This window comes from Anomaloglossus baeobatrachus, chromosome 3, assembly GCF_048569485.1.
Source record: "Anomaloglossus baeobatrachus isolate aAnoBae1 chromosome 3, aAnoBae1.hap1, whole genome shotgun sequence".
In the NCBI taxonomy this organism is placed as follows: Eukaryota; Metazoa; Chordata; class Amphibia; order Anura; family Aromobatidae; genus Anomaloglossus; species Anomaloglossus baeobatrachus.
In genome coordinates this window covers 416,010,646-416,029,566 of record NC_134355.1, presented here as the reverse complement: position 1 = coordinate 416,029,566, position 18,921 = coordinate 416,010,646, and the positions used below count along the sequence as shown (strand labels likewise).

At 39.5% G+C, this 18,921-nt stretch overlaps 1 protein-coding gene across 2 annotated transcripts in view; it reads right to left on the bottom strand.

Annotated features, from left to right (window-relative positions):
* The window catches only part of CSMD1 (CUB and Sushi multiple domains 1), a 2,926,925-nt gene that overhangs the window by 1,589,780 nt on the left and 1,318,224 nt on the right, over nt 1–18,921 (bottom strand). For both annotated transcript variants that reach the window (XM_075340315.1, XM_075340314.1), the window contains exon 4: nt 8,040–8,234. In XM_075340315.1, coding sequence (XP_075196430.1) covers nt 8,040–8,234 — 195 coding nt within the window. The remainder of the gene's footprint in view (nt 1–8,039; nt 8,235–18,921) is intronic.

Below are 18,921 nucleotides of genomic sequence, written 5' to 3'. Positions count from 1 at the left end.
AGCATTCAGACACAAAATATGGTTCTGTGATCGTTTTCTATAAAGCAGCCCAGAAGGAACCATAATAATGATGGGCTGATACTCATGGGCTTGCCTCTATGTTAAAATTTTGCAGCCAGCATTTTGTAAAAACAGTTTTACTTGTTAAAAATTGTGAATCTTGTATTAGCAAATATGTCACCATTTGGTGAGACCTGTAACACTTTTTTCCATCAATAGACCTTGTTGAGGGCTTACTGAGTTGAAATTATTAAGACTATTCTGCAGATTATATGACATTTTGTCTACTTCCTATTTATTTTTTTTTTAGTATTAAGTGTGGTGACTGGTGACTGAAGAATGGCAATTCTGACAATTGAATTTTTTTTCTTTTTGAGGTGTAACGTACAATTTATATAATTTTTGCTTTGGTATATCTGATTTTTTTGGACGTCAAAACCAAATCTATTTTTTTCAATTCTTTATTTTTGAAGGGTTACTGGGGTATGATATAAACTATTGCCATTGTAACTTATTAGTTTAGTGCATTTTTATCAAGGAGGTTTTATCGAGGAGGGCCATAGAAGCTGTGAAGAAGTGCAAAGCTTGACAACAACATGTAAATGGTTAAATTGCACTAGGCAAAACCAGCTTTAGTTGATGCAGCTGCTGGTATATATAGCACAGTCAGCACCTGACTGACATGAAGAAGACTTAGCTCCTCCATTGGCTTCTTACTTTCCTTAGTGACCTATGACAAAAATGTACATCATAGGTTATTAAGCAGTTAAAACACCTTTTGCTAATTAGCTCATTGAGCCGTCAATTAGACAGGGATTTATTTATTCTTTCTGCTGCACTGTGTATGTTTATCAGTGTGCTTTATCTAGATGTGTATATGCGGATTCGGTGTGTTGCAGGTGTCTCAACAGATAGAGATATCAGAAAACACTTGAGAAAGTAGAACCAAATATTTGATTTTATTCTCAATGCGCTTTGAAATACACTCATTTGAGAAATAAAGGGTCCAGCTGCTGCTCCATGGTTTGGTAGATCCAAAATAGAAATTATAAGATATGAAGAAGTATATATGTTCAGCTGGTGGCATCCCAAGAGATGAAGATGTAAATGCATATTGTCTGGACAACACCCTATTTTTCATTCCTTTGTCCTTCCAGTTTTTATTTAGTAATATGTTTTGTCAAGGATATTATTAACCAGTTGAGATATAATGAATATCAAGCACATGCTTTATAGCAGTTTGCTTCATTATAAAATTATAGGTTAAAAAGTTGTCCTAAGACAATGGTAAGCGCTTGACCCAAAAGGCTTGCTTATCATTCTGCAGCTGGTTTTTAGGCAAAAACCGCCCCAAAACTTGCCTGGATATATTTAGTAAATTAGAATTGAGATTTTTTCCATAAATGGAAAATCTCACAAACCAGCGCTGAAAAATAAGAGTAAGGACTATTTTAATATTTTATTACTACCAATACTCCCTAACAATAGAAACAAAATTACTTTCTGCAAGTAGTAGGAGACAAAAGACAAAAATATACACAATGATGAGCACAATATGACTGTAAAATCGTGGGGCCCTGGCCGGTGGCAACCACGATTATTACTAAAAGTTACTGATGTTAATAGTCCGATCAAAAAGAGGGTGATTTTCTCAGGAATAAACAGTTAATAATTGCAGAAAGTTTTTCCAAGGAAGTACTACGACCGTACTAGCCCGTGTATAAGGGCAATCTTCCTGCTTACGGGTGCCTGCACCGAGGTTAATACTTTACTGCTTGTTAAATTGTCACTGACAGCCATGCTGCACTCATTCACGGTCCCTGGTTAGGGTTGAATATACCGCGCTCCTGATGAGGAGTCTAGCGGTAAAAGGATCAGTGCACCGGGGGCCCGTTACAGGTCCCCAGTGTATATTACCTGACACCGATGTTAACAGAGAGAGCTCCGTGAGATGTGGTCCTTGCGTGGAGTGGTTTTTTCTCCTGTCTGGAGAGGAAAAGTTGGTGCTGAGTCGCAATGTGCAAGATCCTCAAATCCAGAGTACAGGATGCCGATTAAAGATTAATAGAGCAGGGCTGTTCTGCCCTGGGTTATAGGTTCCTCCGTGCACCTGCTTGGGCGTTCACCTGCCAGTGAACCGACAGGTTCCGTAGTCGGTGGAGATCAAACAGACAGTTACGGCTACTTCTTAGCACTAGACTGAGCAAGATCCGACGCGCGTTTCGGGGGCGTTACCGGTCCCCTTCCTCAAGGATAGCTCAGTCATTCCTTTAGGACCTATTTAAAGTTAAAAGATGACTGCGGATTCCCACAGAAAACAATGCAACACCTACGTACAGAAAAACACATAAACTCGCATGCAAAATTCATATATATAGATCGTATTACATGAAATATTTAATGCAGAGATTTTTTTAGGGAGTATTCCTCCAAATAATTTTTTCAAAGATATTTAGTTAGCCAAAAAATTCTAAATTTAGCTACTCCCACCCATAATTCATAAAAACTTTTTAATAAGGTATATATAGCAACACATAGATACTAGGAAAAATTCAAAAATATGTCCGAATATCTTATATAGAAAAATATAAAAGTATGACTTTAAAAGGCTAAAAAGCTCCCTGTGTTCAATGAAAAAAGTTTTTAGTTAATATTTTTACTTTTTTATACATGGTTGTTTTTCAATTACTTCTTATTTTTTAAAGAAAAATTCCTTTAAAAACATATTTTTATAAAACTTTTTTAGAAAACTTTTTCAAAATGTATTATTCTTTAGTCTTATTTTGGTTTTTATTTTTTATTTTTGTTTTTTTATTTATGCTATTTTTCCATCTGTTTATAAAAACTACTTTAGTTTATAAAAACTATAAACAATAAATAATAAATATATATATATATATATAGGGGAAAAAATCCAAATAGGCTAAAACCCATTGACACATACACATACACATATACACACACATAAATGCATACGTACATGAATATATCCACATAGACCAAGAAGAGTGCATACATATAGGGATATATATATATGTGGATAGGCAAAGAGCTCAATGTCATTGTTGAGTCCATTCGGTCTCAATGTGTTCAACTCAAAAATCCATTGGCTCTCAGCCCTTGACATTTTTCTGATAAAATCACCTCCCCTCCAATCTCTCATTACCCTTTGTATGCCCCAAACTTGAGAACCTCTAAATGAGCCCCCATGCTTCAACAAATAATGTTTAGATAACGGGTGTTTGGTACATTTATTCTTTATTTTTCTGATATGCTCACCCACTCTTCTGCATAGGGGTCTGATTGTTCTACCAACATATCTCTTTTGACAAGGGCATTGAATACAATAAATAACACCTTTGGTATGACAGGTGATCAAATCATTAATAGGAATCTCCTCCTGTCCTTTCAAAAAGTTTTTCCGTGTAGTATTTTTTGGATTCCTACACACAGAACATTTTTTACATGGGAAATAGCCTTTCAAGTTACATATACCTCCATGACCAAAGGGTTTTTTCTTTCCCTTTTGTATGGTTGGTGCCACCAAGTTACCCAAATTGTTGGCCTTTCTAAAAACAAACTTTGGAAAGGGGGGCAACAAGTCACCAATTATTTTGTCCTCCTTAAGGAGGTTCCAATATTTCCTAACAATATTTTTTAGAACCTTTGTTTGTGCTGTATATTGTAATATTATTGGTATATTTAGTTCGTCTTTTTCATGAGGCATACATACAGTGGATTTGTCCTGGAGTAAATTTTTTCTCTCAATCAATTTGGTTTGTTGATATGCATCCTCCAAAAACTTCTCCTCATACCCCTTTTCCCCAAATTTATTAGTTAATGTCGGATCTTGCTCAGTCTAGTGCTGTGAAGTAGACGTAACTGTCTGTTTGCTCTCCACCGACTACGGAACCTGTCGGTTCACTGGCAGGTGAATGCCCAAGCAGGTGCACGGAGGAACCTATAACCCAGGGCATAACAGCCCTGCTCTATTAATCTTTAATCGGCATCCTGTACTCTGGATTTGAGGATCTTGCACATTGCGACTCAGCACCAACTTTTCCTCTCCAGACAGGAGAAAAAACCACTCCACGCAAGGACCACATCTCACGGAGCTCTCTCTGTTAACATCGGTGTCAGGTAACATACACTGGGGACCTATAACGGGCCCCCGTTGCACTGATCCTTTTACCGCTAGACTCCTCATCAGGAGCGCGGTATATTCAACCCTAACCAGGGACCGTGAATGAGTGCAGCGTGGCTGTGAGTGACAATTTAACAAGCAGTAAAGTATTAACCTCGGTGCAGGCACCCGTAAGCAGGAAGATTGCCCTTATACACGGGCTAGTACGGTCGTAGTACTTCCTTGGAAAAACTTTCTGCAATTATTAACTGTTTATTCCTGAGAAAATCACCCTCTTTTTGATCGGACTATTAACATCAGTAACTTTTAGTAATAATCGTGGTTGCCACCGGCCGGGGCCCCACGATTTTACAGTCATATTGTGCTCATCAATGTGTATATTTTTGTCTTTTGTCTCCTAGTACTTGCAGAAAGTAATTTTGTTTCTATTGTTAGGGAGTATTGGTAGTAATAAAATATTAAAATAGTCCTTACTCTTATTTTTCAGCGCTGGTTTGTGAGATTTTCCATTTATGGAAAAAATCTCAATTCTAATTTACACATTATAAAATTATAGTAAGACACTATTTGAATCAATGTGTTCTACCCCTGGTAAAGCCTAAAATATATTGTATATGGCATGCAGTGTCATATAAAATCATAGTGATTTTTTATTTCATGGACACAATATATTTCTTACATAGATTCAAAAAATGTTCTAGGTCAGCGTTTCTCAACTAAAGTCCTCAAGACCCACCAACAGGTCAGGTTTTCTGGATTTGCTTAGTATTGCACAGGTGATGGACTAAAGGCCCCATTACATGCAACGACATATCTAACAATATGTCGTCGGGGTCACAGATTTCGTGACGCACATTCGGCGTCGTTAGTGACGTTTTTGCATGTAACAGCTACGAGTGAGTGTTAACGATCAAAAATACTCACCTAATAGTTGACACGTCATTCATTTTCAAAATCTCATTGGTCGTTGTGGATGTAGGTTGTTTGTCATTCCTGAGGCAGCATACATCGCTATGTTTGACACCCCGGGAATGACGAACAACAGCTTACCTGTGTCCTCCGGCAACAAGGTGGGCGTGTCGTTAATGCGGCTGCTCTCTGCCCCTCTGCTTCTATTGGTTGGCGCTGTGTAACGTCGCTGTGACGGCGCATGAACCTCCCCCTTAATGAAGATGTTGTTCGCCGCCCACAGCGACGTCGCTAGGAAGGTAAGTATGTGTGACAGGTGTTAGCGATATTATGCGCCACAGGCAGCGATTTGCCCGTGACGCACAAATGACGGGGGTGGGTGCATTCACGAGCGACATCGCTAGCGCTGTCACTATGTGTAAAGCCCCCTTTATTCCCTATGCAATGCTGAAGAAATCCTGAAAACATGATCTGTTGGTGGGTCTTGAGGACTGGAGTTGAGAAACGCTGTTCTAGGTGAAAAGCAGAAATTAAGCATTGCAAATTCCAAAGTATCATTATTAACCAAAGAGTTATATGATATTTAAATAACACTTCCATTTGGCTGCTCAGTTTCATAATTGATGGTGCACATTCTATAAAGATAAGACAAGGTAGATTTATATGCAAAAATTACTAAAAAAACATATACAATTCTTTTGATATTACATATAGAGATGAGGATGTTTGGGTTCTCAGGGTTCAGCCAGACTTTTAAAAATAGTTTGGTTTTGGAAATTGGACTTGACCCAAACTTGACCTCAGACAGAGAACCCCATACATGTTAATGTTTCCTTAACTTGTTTGCTCTAAAATGGCTTTAAAATAGAACAAGGGCTGGGGGGTTGCAAAAGGAAGCAAAATGGGGGTAAAAGCAGACAATTATACATACCATGTTTCCCCAAAGATAAGGCAGCAGTCAGACTCTTTTCTGGCCTGCTCTTTAAATAAATGAATATTCCCTGCTTTCCCCACCCACCGTCTGTGCCATCATATCTGATTGGTTGCAGTCAGATGGCTATACACACCACTCACAGCACACCTTCTGTGACGGCGTCTGTGATTGGTTGCAGTCATTCAGCTGTATTAGTGTAAAAAGAAATAAAGAAATCTTTAAAAATTACGTGGGCCCCAGCCAAGGTAAAGCAAACAGCTGGGGATGGTTTTATTAGGGTTGGAAGGAAGATAGTTATTGAGCCTTTCCCAACCTACAGCAGCCCACAACTGACACAGAAATGGTGCATCCATTAGATGTACAAAATCTGACGCTCTTCCTGGCTCTGTTTGCCCTGGTGCATTGGAAATCAGGGTAATAGTTAATGGGGTTAATATGAAGTGGCAACTAACATCAAGCCCGGAGGTTAGAGATGGATAGGGGACTATCAGAGACCTCCTATTAATAAGCCAGCAAGTGTATGGTTAAAAAAAGAAACACAGGAAAAAATACTTTATTTTAAAAAAGACTCCCCCACATGCTCTCATTTACCAGCTTATTAAATAAAAAATCCTGAAAGTTTTGACAATGATCTAACAGGTATTGTCCCACAACCACCTCCATTGATTCCTATGGAGTCTCAGTCTGATAAAGTTCTCAGACCGAGAGTCCCTATATTACTGCCAGGGAGCAGCAGTCATGGCTTTTCCCAATGGGCACTGATGTCAGTAATCTTACATGACCTCACCACTCATGTGAAACTCCGGGTCTGGCGCTTTCCTCTGTGACTGCAAAACCCGGCAAGAGCAGTGAAGTCATGTAAGGTTACTGACATTATCATCTTTCTCGCTGGGTATTGGGGTCAAAGCACTGCTGCAATTGATGAGAGTTGTTATGATGTCAATAACCTTACATGACTTCACCACTCTTATTGCGCATTGCCGTCGCAGAGAGCTGCACCAGACTCAGAGTTTCCCATGAGCGGTGAGGTCATGTAAAGCTACTGATGTTAGCGCCCATGGGAAAATCCAGGACTGCCACTGACCAGCAGAACTCTATGGACCTTCAATCTGAGAACTTTCTCAGAATGAGATTCCATAGGAATCGATGGGAATTGTGGTACATTATGTGCTGGATTATTATCAAACCTTTCAGGATTTTTTTTTAATAAATTGGTGAATGAGGGTCTGTGGGGATGTCTTTATTAAAATAAAGTATTTTTTCCGTTTTTTTTTTGTTTTTAATCTTTCACTTGCCGGGTTAGTAAAGGGGGGTGTCGGACCATTACTAACCACTGGGCTTGCTGCCAGCTGTCAATTCACAGCTCCCATCAACCCCATTATCTCTTCCCTTATTTGCCATTGCACCAGGGGAATCGAGATGAGCAAAGTGAGGTGCCAGATTTGGTGCATTTAATGGATGTGCCACTTATAGGGCTGCTGCAGCTTGCTATTTTTTTTAGGCTACAAAGGGTTAAAGAGCCATGGCTATTACCACCCTGGTAATACCAGCTCCCTGTGGTCTGCTTTACCCTGGCTGGTTATCAAAATGAGGGGGGACCCCACACTTTTGTTTTAAATAATTATTACATTTTTAATAATTAGCCAAGTAAAAAGAAGACTACTGGTGGTTCCAGTATATAGCTGTCTGTTTTAACCATGCTTGTTATCAAAAATAGGGCAGGAGCTCACATCATTTTTTTTTTCAAAGTAGTGCATTGGCCAATCACATTCATGCCAATACATGACATACCTATGATGGGGCCAAAAGTACACCCCACAGGAAAAGCATGCTGATTGGCTGCTTTGAAGTCTTTCAACAAGCTTTATTCAGATGACAAACCCGAACAATAACCCGATGTACAGTTAGAAGTCCATATTTGAGTCTGAGACCCAGACACCTGGTGTTCGGTATGAACCCTAAAGTTTGCAATTTTGGTTCACTCTTCCCTAATTAAATTTTTTTATGTTTTGAAAAATTAAGTAGCAAACTTAATAAAATGGTATTACTTACCTCTGCAAAATGGTGATGGAAAGTCCCATGAAGCTCCGTTTCCTGGACTTACAATGCAGGTCAAAGTAGAATGGCCCTCAAGAACATAACCAGCAAGGCAATTGTATCGAATCTTATCTCCAATGTTGAATCTTGTTCCATGCAGAACCCCTTTAAGAATTTCTCCAGGATTCCCACAAGTATGACTTGGTAACACTAAATGGAAGTAAAGTAAACCAAAGTTTTTTAAGCACCTTCTTCATAAGATTAATAAGAAATAAATAGGTAATTGTACAATTTATTAATTTCAATGTTTCATCCAAACATTGGAAGAATAGAATTATTTACTTTGAACAGTAGACTTTATATAAAAAAAAGTTGAACCCAAACTTTGCAAAGCCAGTGAAATGTAAATGATATTTTCCACATCACAAGAATATCTGTATTTTAACCTCTTTTGACTTCTATATGATAAGTACTAAAAATCCATATAAACCTGAGGAAAAAAAGCATGTGGCTTCATTTTTTGGCGTATGTCTTAAAGCTGCTATTCCTAAAGAAGAGAAAGCATTGAAATAAAATAGTATTTTATCATTTTACTATCACATTATAATAATAGGGCCTATTTACTAACCAAAATGTGCCAGAACCTTGGCTAAAATTGAGGCAGTAATTTACTGGAATGGTAATAGAAAGGGAGGGGGGAGGGGGAAATTGGATCCAGCACCCGCAAAATTCTTGTATAAAATGAAAGATTTATTGGTACATTAAAACTGGAGGGAAATAAAAACATGTCCTTAGTCATAGACCTATGACTAAGGACATGTTTTTATTTCCCTGTCCGAAACGCGTAAGGATGTAATTTGATATCCTCCCCCTTTTGTGTCCCATGTGGCTTTCTGCTCCCGTTTTAATGAACTTGGTATAAAGCCTCTTTCACAACAGTTACATAATTATATAGATTAAAAAAGACATACAGTAGGTCCATCAAGATCAACCTTTTTCCAGTTATACATTCTCTATCACCAATTTACAGTATTTATAACCCACAATGTCGTTTGTTGTGCGAGTAGGGTATTACACAGACCGACTACACAAACTATAAAGAACTCTTTAGTATTTTCATTTTGTAACTCATCTATTTTCAAAATTACTTAGAAATTGGGGTAAAAAATGTTTAAAATGACTGAGAGTCCTCGGTGGTTGATACCTTTTAATGGCTAACTGAAAAGATGATAATAAATAGGAAGCATGCTATTTATTACCATCTTTTCAGTAAGCCATTAAAAGGCATCAACCACCGAGGACTCTCCATCTTTTTAAACATTTTTTTATCTAAAGGCTAAAATGATGGGAAATGATTGACATTTTTTTCAGCAAACAATTAGAGTCTTTTTGATCTGGACCTCGTGTGTTCTTACAACGTTTTACATTCAAATTATCTCCTGTAGGTTCATTATTTTATTTTTTTTAAAAAATTATATACAGTATATTACAAAAGTGAGTATACCTGTTATGGGGCTGACGGATTGAAGGGGAAATATAATGGCTTCAATTGCAACCCTGACCCACTGTGCAGAGATGGTATACTGCTGCTAGTAGTCCAGAGGACAACACGGACACAACAGCTTATATAAATAAATACAAATAAACACCCACTAGCCTGTTTTAACATCACATAGGAGTAAAGGATAAGTCACAATAACCTGTGTTGACCTCACAGAGGTTATGCAAATTAAAAGGAGAATGAGTCGCATTAACCTGTGTTGACCTCACAGAGGTTACACTACTTAATGACTCAAAATATAAGCTTGTGCACACAGTGCATGTAACACCTTGAACACATTGTGCTTACAACAGAAATTGTCCAAAACTATCTGCTTAGGCGACTCGCCTATAGTGTGGAGTAACCCTCTCATGAACTGTACCTGCCTAGGCGGCCTGTCTAGGTGTGGAGTATCCCTCTTACAGGACCAGGCCACTGGATGAACACAGCATGCAACAATGGCGGACTGCCAGATAACCTCATTCCCTGAGGCCAAATGCAATGCCAAATGGTATGTGATAAGTGCGCACCCATGTGCGCTGGTGGGAGACTGAAATAAGCTTAGCTCCACCCCCAAATGAGGGCATCAGTCATCCTCAGACAATCAATTCCAAAAGGTTTAGTCTTGAGGGTGGGCGTCAAATCAGCAACCGACACATCAGCAGGGCAGCTGATGAAGGAGAGACAATCAGGACCTGCCACATCACGAACATGCTAGGTAAAGTCTTTTCCAGACTTAGACTCAGAGAGAGTGGAAACTGCTTGCACATGCTCAGTGAGCAGGTTTCCACACGTAGTCTCTGGCTGAACAGTAACACCCGGAGCATGCTCCATAGAGAAATTACTGGACTAAGGGGTACTTTGCATGTTGCGACATCGCTACTGCGATATCATCGGGGTCAAATCAAAAGTGACGCACATCCGGCGCCGGTAACGACATCGCAATGTGTAAAGCCTAGATGCGCCAATAAACGATCACAAAAGCCTCGAAAATCGGTCATTTCCATAATGTCGCACCAATAGGAGATATGATGTTGTTCCTCGTTCCTGCAGCAGCACACATCGCTATGTGTGACACCGCAGGAGCGAGGAATATCTCCTTACCTGCCTCCACTGGCTATGCGGAAGGAAGGAGGTGGGCGGGATGTTTACGTCCCGCTCATCTCCGCCACTCTGCTTCTATTGGCCACCTGCCGTGTGATGTCGCTGTGACGCCGCACGACCCGCCCCCTTAGGAAGGAGGGGGGTCACCAGCCAGAGCGACGTCACACGGCAGTTAAGTCCGTGTGTAGCTGCCGTAGCGATAATGTTCGCTACGGCAGCTATAACAAGATCTTGCATGTGCGACAGGGGTGGGTACTATCGCACTTAGCATCACTATCATCGGCTAGTGATGTCGCAGCGTACAAAGTATCCCTTAGAACTCGGCTCTGGCAATTAAGCCTGCACATGCAACGTGGGATACTCTGGGGAATTAGCCTCTGGCCAGGGGAGATTCAGGCCACGCATTCTCAGTAGCCGTTACTTTACACTTAGATGTGGAGGCTAGAGCAGCCAGCTGAATAAGGCACTGCCAGAATCCGAGGCTCGCGCCCAGGCGGATTAGAAACCACAGCAGGCCGTTTCCAGAATTGGTGGCGCCAGATCGTACCAATACCCCTCACATTTTTGCAAATCTATTATTATATATTTTCATGGGACAACAATGAAAAAAGTACACTATAATACAATATAAAGTAGTCAGTGTACAGCTTGTATATCAGTGTAAATTTGGTGTGCCCTCTAAATAACTAACCACACAGTGAAAAATGTCTAAACCGCTGGCAACAAAACACAGCATACCTCTAAGTGAAAATCGCAAAATTGTGTCCAAAGTGTCAATATTTTGTGTGGCCACCATTATTTTCAAGCACTGTCTTGACTAAGGGCATGGAGTTCACTAGAGCTTCACAGCTTGCCACTGGAATTTTCTTTCATTCCTCCATGATGACATCATGAAGCTGGTGGATGTTAGAGATCTTGCACTCCTCCATCTTCTATTTGAGGATGCCCCACATATGTACAATGATTGGCTAATCCAGCACATTTGCCCTCAATTTCTTTAGCATGACAGTGGTTATCTTAGAGGTCTGCTTAGGGTTATTATCAAGTTAAAATACTTCATTGCTGCCCAGTTTCCAAAGTTAGGGGATCATAATCTTCTTCAATATGTCACAGTACAGTACAGATGGCAGCATTCAGGTAGCCCCAAATCATGACACTCCCACCACCATGCTTACCTGTAGATAAGACACACTAGTACTTTTACAAATCACCTGGTTGACATCTCACACGCTTGACACCATGTGAAGTAAATATGTTTATTTGGGCTCATCAGACCACAGGACATGGTTCCAGTATTTCATGTCCATAGTCTGTTTTGCATCAGCAAACTGTTTGCTGGTTTATTGTTCTTCATCTTTACAAGATGCTTTCTTCTGTCATGACAGCCATGAAGACCAATTTGATAAAGTTTAATGTCTGAGTACTAGCTGACCATCGTACCCCTTAACCTCTGCAGCAATGCTGGTAGCCCTCATATGTCTATTTTAAAAACATAACTTCTGGATTTGTCTCTGAGAATCTGCACTCATTTTATTTGGTCAACTATGGTGAAGCCTGTAATGAGTCAAACCTGTCTTGTTAAATTGGGTGTTGGCAATCTTCTTATAGCCTAGGCCATCTTTATGTAGAGCAACAATTCTTTTTTTCAGATCCTCAAAGATTTCTTTACCATGAGGAGCCATATTGAACTCTCAGTGACCAGTGTGTGAGTGACAACACCAAATTTAAAACACCTGCTCCCCATTCACATCTGAGACCTTGTAACATTAATAAGTCACATGACACCAGGGAAGGGAAATGGTTAATTGGGCACTATTTGGCAATTCTCACTTAGAGGCATACTCACTTTTGTTGCCAGCAGTTTGCACATTAATGGCTGTGAGTTCAGTTATTTAGAGGTCATACAGAATTTACCCTGTTATACAAGCTGTGCACTGACTAATTTACATTATATCAAAGTGTCAAATCTTCAGTGTTGACCCATGAAAAGATATAATAAAATGCTTACAACAATGTGAGTGGTGCACTCACTTTTGTAACATATTGTACAGTATGTCATATGTCTCAAATAATTTATAATGGTAGAAGTCTAGAAATTAGCAAAAATATTTAAACAATTTTAGTTTGCTGTCTAGTAGTTCAGTCAAGTTTAACCGCTAGACCAGTTTAATGATCAATTCTATGTTGTGGCTTATGATGTTCTGTGAGACGTATTGAATAGCGGCACAGGGGCACCCAGGATATACAAGCAAACAATGCCCTGTATCAGCTGCCATGAAGGAAATAGTATGCTGGGGAATATGGACAGTATGAATCTTTTTACTGATATCTACAAAGTTATGTTAAATGTGATAAGTAGTTGATCTACATGTAAATAGGTAGTTACATTTTTTATCAGTGAACTACTAAACTAAAAGCAACAGGAAAATATTGGTGTATAGAGTTTGAGACGCCTGGGAGTGTTAGTGCCAGCAGCAGTGATAAATTGATGCATTGACGGATAAGAGCGGAGGTGTCAAAGAGTTGAGCAGTGAGTTAAATATAAGGATTATTATATATATATATATATATATATATATATATATATATATATATATATATATCTCCCAATTATTATGTTCTTGGTCTGGAGAGACCCCATTGTATATAACAGGAAATTGCATTCCAAAAGAATAAATTCTCTGCAAATTGAATCACCTGGGAAAATCCAAGCAAGCAAAAAGAAAGAAAGATTCAAGTTTGCCTGATCTGCTAATCTACACTTTACATATTATTGTAGTCATTTATTATATTTTCTTTTGCTCATCATGTCCTTGTTTTATTTATTTAAGGCGGGGATAACCTAGTGTTATGTCAGTATGTCGAGCCAAAGACACTAGTGGATGAAGAAAAAAAAAAGAGAAAACTATAAAAAAAGGTTTTTACTTATTTTTTATATAGGTTGATATGTTTTAACCCAAAAGCACCATAAATCTGAGTTTCCAGCCATAGAATAATATTCCACATTCCCTTGGTCCTACCATCCATGCTTACAGTAGGTCTCCAATTGCTGATATTTTATGTTTATTTTGAATTGTTGCATTTTGCATACAATTTTTCAGCTTAGGGTACATCTTATGATTATAAATGAATATTGTATTTTAGTTATTAGGTTTACCTGTATTTTTTATACCAACGTTTAGGACATAATATACTTTGTGCTCATTGACACCAAACTAAGGTCAGAAGTATGTTATTTATTATATCATTGTGTTCACCTGTGATAAAAAAAAACAAACAGTAAAATCCCTAAACAATATTATGTGTGATGGAAAGTAGTAGTTGTTGTTTCCCAAAGAAGTCCAAGTTTTGTTCTTTTATGGGGTTTTTTTTCAGATGGACTTAACACTCTATTAACTATTTATATATCCTTGGGAAAAGGAGTGTTGCTTGTTTACATGTAACTGTACTGTGTTAACATAGGGCACTACTCCAGAGAAATACCTGGGAAAGCATTTTCTTTCATCGTCTTTATTCTTAAAATTGTGGATACAAAATACATATCATTTCTAACAGATTTTAAAGCAAAATATACAATGTGCGTTAATGTTGATGGCTCACTGCATGTGCAATTTTATTTGTTTGCTAATGCATTTTATTATTTCTGAAAGTGATTTAATGAAATGTACTAAATTTACTAGTCAAAACTAACAGTAATACAAACTCGGGACCGATAACTAGCATTTATTTACAACATGCGGTTTATAGATCCAGTCTTATGTATAGACACAAGGCACTCTATAAGGGCAATAATTAAAGGGAACCAGCCACTAGGATTTTTCTATATGACGGAAAGGCAGTGCCACACTGGCACTAAGTTGCTGAATCCAAGCTTACCTTATGTTGAAATATTGGATGATTGGTTGCTGGAATATTTGTAATCAAAGTTGCAGAAATGCACTGCAGTTTGATTGATGTGGGCATTGGGGGTGGGCTTTTGTGAGTCAGGTCCTCGGTGTATATTCCTACTTCTGCATCTTGTATTGCACACCAACAGCAGCAATGGCAGTGTGACGCGATGTTTAAATAAAGAAAAGGGGGCATGGAATACAAGACAGAGGATGAGAAATATAAATAGAGGACCAGACCCAAAAAGGCCTACCCCCAATTCACATGACAATCAAAGTGCAGTACATTTCTGCAACTTTTATTAAAGATATTTCAGCAACAAAGCAACTGATTTTTCACCAAAAGGTATGCTTTGATTCAACATCCAAATGTCAATATGGCACTGCCTTTATTTTATATAGCAAGATCCTGGTGGTTGGTTCCAGTACTTTTTGTGTAAAAAATATTTACTGGTATGCATCTCTGAGGCAAGAAGCAGGGGGGGGGGTGTTGTCAGGCGCTGCCTTGAGGAGTGGGAGAGAGTGGACGATCATGTGAGCACAAGTATGAGACTTGTATGCTTGTGGCCACATTCTGATTTGGTGTTCCAGCCTCAGTCAATTCATTTTCATTGAGCATGTCTGTTTAGCACGTGACCACATCTATGTAGATCGAATACTTGCAGCTTCATAACCTCCCACTCTCACCGCCGGCACCAGAGAATCCTAACAGCTTGCAGTGTGCACACTGTGAGAAGTCAGAAGGCTGCAGTCACAGAGTGACACAAGGAGTGACTGCAGACTCATCACAAATTTGGACAACTCCTTTAATGCTCCTAACAACATAAATAAAAACATAGTAACCCTTAACTTGTCAGACGGCACAAGACTTTTTTAAAGAGATTGTCCACTACTTTAACATTAACGACCTTTCCTTAGGATAGGTCACTAATGTCTGACTGGTCGGGGTCCGGCAACTGGCAACCCCGCCAATTCCCTACTCTAGGTGTCGATGGTGGCAGGTGGCCGGAAGTGCTTAGTTCTGGATCAGCTCTGTCTTCTGATAGTGGCAGCAGTCTCCTATTAAAATCAATGAGGCGAATGTGCAATACCCAGCCACGGACACCATCAGAGGACGGAGCAGATTTAGAAATAAGCATTTCCGGCCACCTGCACCATAATCAGCTGATCAGTGGCGATCCCATTGCGCTCACATCAGAAGCAATGAGCAAGTGGGATCAAGGCCTAATGATAAGCCATTGTCAGTATCACAAATAAATATTTACATTCAGGTACCTTTATAGATGATGTTGTCTCCGGTTGTTTCTTTCTATTCTTCTTCTTGTACTGACGCAATGATGACTTTTCCCATTCACATCTCGTCTCTGCAGATTTCCATCTTCTCCGGTCTTCTGTAACACATCCCGACACGATGCCCCTAAAAGTAGCAGAATGATTATAATACTTCTATTTAAAAGTATCTGCCCTACGCTGTGCCCCAGAATAATTAATGGCCCCTCACAGTATTCTCTGCACAAAATATGACCCACACTGTCCGTCTTATGGTACATACCCTCCATATTCCCTCTCTTTCCAAACTGAGCCTACTGTTTACAGTTTCATTTACACTGTGTCCCCTTATACTGCCCGGTCTTCATACTGTGCCTTCATCACACTTTGCCTTCTTGCTATAACCTCACACTGTCCTCCCATTCTGCCCCCTCTCCATAGCACCCCCCCACTACCCAGTCTTTATTCTGTCCCTCACATTCTCCTCATCCCTTACTGTCTCCTCACTACCTCCTGTGTGTCCATATACTTTTCCACCTCACTCCCCATCCTGCCCACTTGCTCCTCATACCATGTCACTCTTTATTCTGTGTCCTCAAACTTTCTTTCCAGTTCGCGCCACATCCTCTCTGTCCCCATGCATCACCCCTCATCCTCTCTGTCCCCATGCATGACACGCTCATCTTCTTTGTCCCCTTGCATCACCCCTCATCCTCTCGGTCCCCATGCATCACCCCTCATCCTCTCTGTCCCCATGCATCACCCCTCATCCTCTCTGTCCCCATGTATGAAACCTCATCCTCTCTCTCCCCATACTGTGTCCAAAGATACTTCCCTCTCCCCATCGTCTCTTCTCACCATACTCTGTCCAGATAGTCCTCCCCCTCCCCCTACTGTGTATGTAGATATTGCCCCCTCCCCACCCTCTATCCCCTATAGTGTGTCCACAGATGGTTCCCATCCCCCACCCTCTGTCCCCCTGATAGTGTGTCCACAGATAGTTCTCTCCCCCACCCTCTCTCCCCCATACTGTTCCATAAATACTCCCCTCTCACCCCATAATGTTTCTCTTCCATGTCTTCAGCTCCACAGTGGAGCACTTAACAGCGTTTCCTTGCCGACTACACGTTGCAGCGCTGGCTTCCGGGTCAGCAGTCTGATCAGCTGACCTGATCACATGACAGCCATCGCGCTGACCTAGAAGTCAGCACCAGGTATCACCGCTTCAATTGTCCTCCTGTCTGACAGATACAAAGAGAATTAAGCAGTGGGAGCCACGCGCTGAACTGTCTATGAGTGCGTCTGTCAGTGTGACAATTGCGCTCAGAGAATAGCGGCTCCCACCCCGGCAGACTTCCACACCGCCGCATCAGGCAGCCCGACAGTGCCCTGCCAGCTCCCCTTAGATACATCTCTGGCTTGTGCCTTCGCTCCACACATGGTAATTTGTATAGTTTACAAATTAGCCATGTGGCAGAGCCAGAGGTGCTCTACAGATTTTCCAGTACGCCGTACTGATGCGTACCACCGCAAAAAAAGCACTGGTTCGTTTCCTTTAATATTTCTCTTTTTATCATGTACAGACTATTGTATAGTAATATGTGTTATAGAAATAATATTTCTATTATAACTTGGGCATGACATTGCAATACTCATTTTTTTACTATCTATATGAGGACATATACTTCATTCTCAATGATTCTACCACTGTTTTTGCACCACAAGCTCAATGTAATGCTTCCACAATGAGCATTTAGTGAGTTTTGGACATTGTATATTTTCTGCTGCATTTCTGCAACTATTAGCTAAATTAGATTACTTGCATTTTTTTCATGTTTATAAATGTGTTTTTTAGATGAGTTTTTGTAGCATTTTTGTTACTATATTTAACTTTAGAAGTCATGTTTCAAATGAAGGTGCTAAGTTTTTGATACTTCTTGTTATTTGATTTTGACAAAACAGTCATGTGTTGATTACATACTTTTTAATGTATTTCTTAGTAGAAACAGAGTAAAAATGTCCATGTGCTTTATATCTGCAGATTTTTCACATTTAATACAATTCAATGGAGAGAATCTGCACATAAAGCTCATGGCACTTGTAAGAGAAATAAACATGTTGAGGATTTATAAAACACACCACAGGTCAGTTTATGGCATGCAAAAAAATGGCACAGTGAGGATAAAAATTCTATAAATCCCATCAACTTTGCTAGAACTATAAGACGCTGTGTATTTTGCACAGTAAAAATAAGACATCAAAAACTCCTCAAAAACTCATCATGGTAACTAATTCTTGGGTATCACAATAAACTGTATTGAGAAAACAGTGTGGGCATCTGACCATTACACCTATATGAGATTGTTAGATATCTACCACCCAAATCAAGAGGCATTAATAGGCCTATGTTGAGGAGCATTTAAATTTATGGGAGGAATTTCAACAAAAAAATGTCAAATGTTTGTGAATATTTCTGCTAATTCAATAATTTGTGAGATCAGGTACTAATAGGTAGATATGAATGTCCAGCAAGATCTCAGTTTTCAAATTTATTCCAAAAATGTGAACCTTGCTGTGTACACAGTGCACTGTCACTGGAACTGGAAAAGTCTGTATCTAAAGATAGATGCATTCAACGGTTTATATACAGTATGTTAACCTCAAAATCTGAAATACAACAATATCTTCAACTGGTATTAGTGCTCATAAGTACTAAAATTATAGACACCCATACACATATCATGTTAAGCTTGTAGTTTCCAGTGTCCCACAGTGTTCCATATAATTCACAGTGCTAAATATTTTTTTTAATCATAATCCTAGCTGACATTTGGACACCCCCGGGGGATAGTTACTGTTTCGTGAACAGTTAAGCAAGTTAAAGATTAAATCATTTCTAAAATGTATCGAGTTAAAGAGAACACAATTCTTCTGGATTTTAGGGAAAAAAAACAGCTTTTACAGTTTTAAATTAACAAAAAAGGTAAATAGGCCTATGCAAAAGTTTGGGCACCCTTCATAGATAGTACCTAGTAGCACCTCCTTTGGCAAGTATCACAGCTTGTAAACCATTTTTTAGCCAGCCAAGAGTATTTCA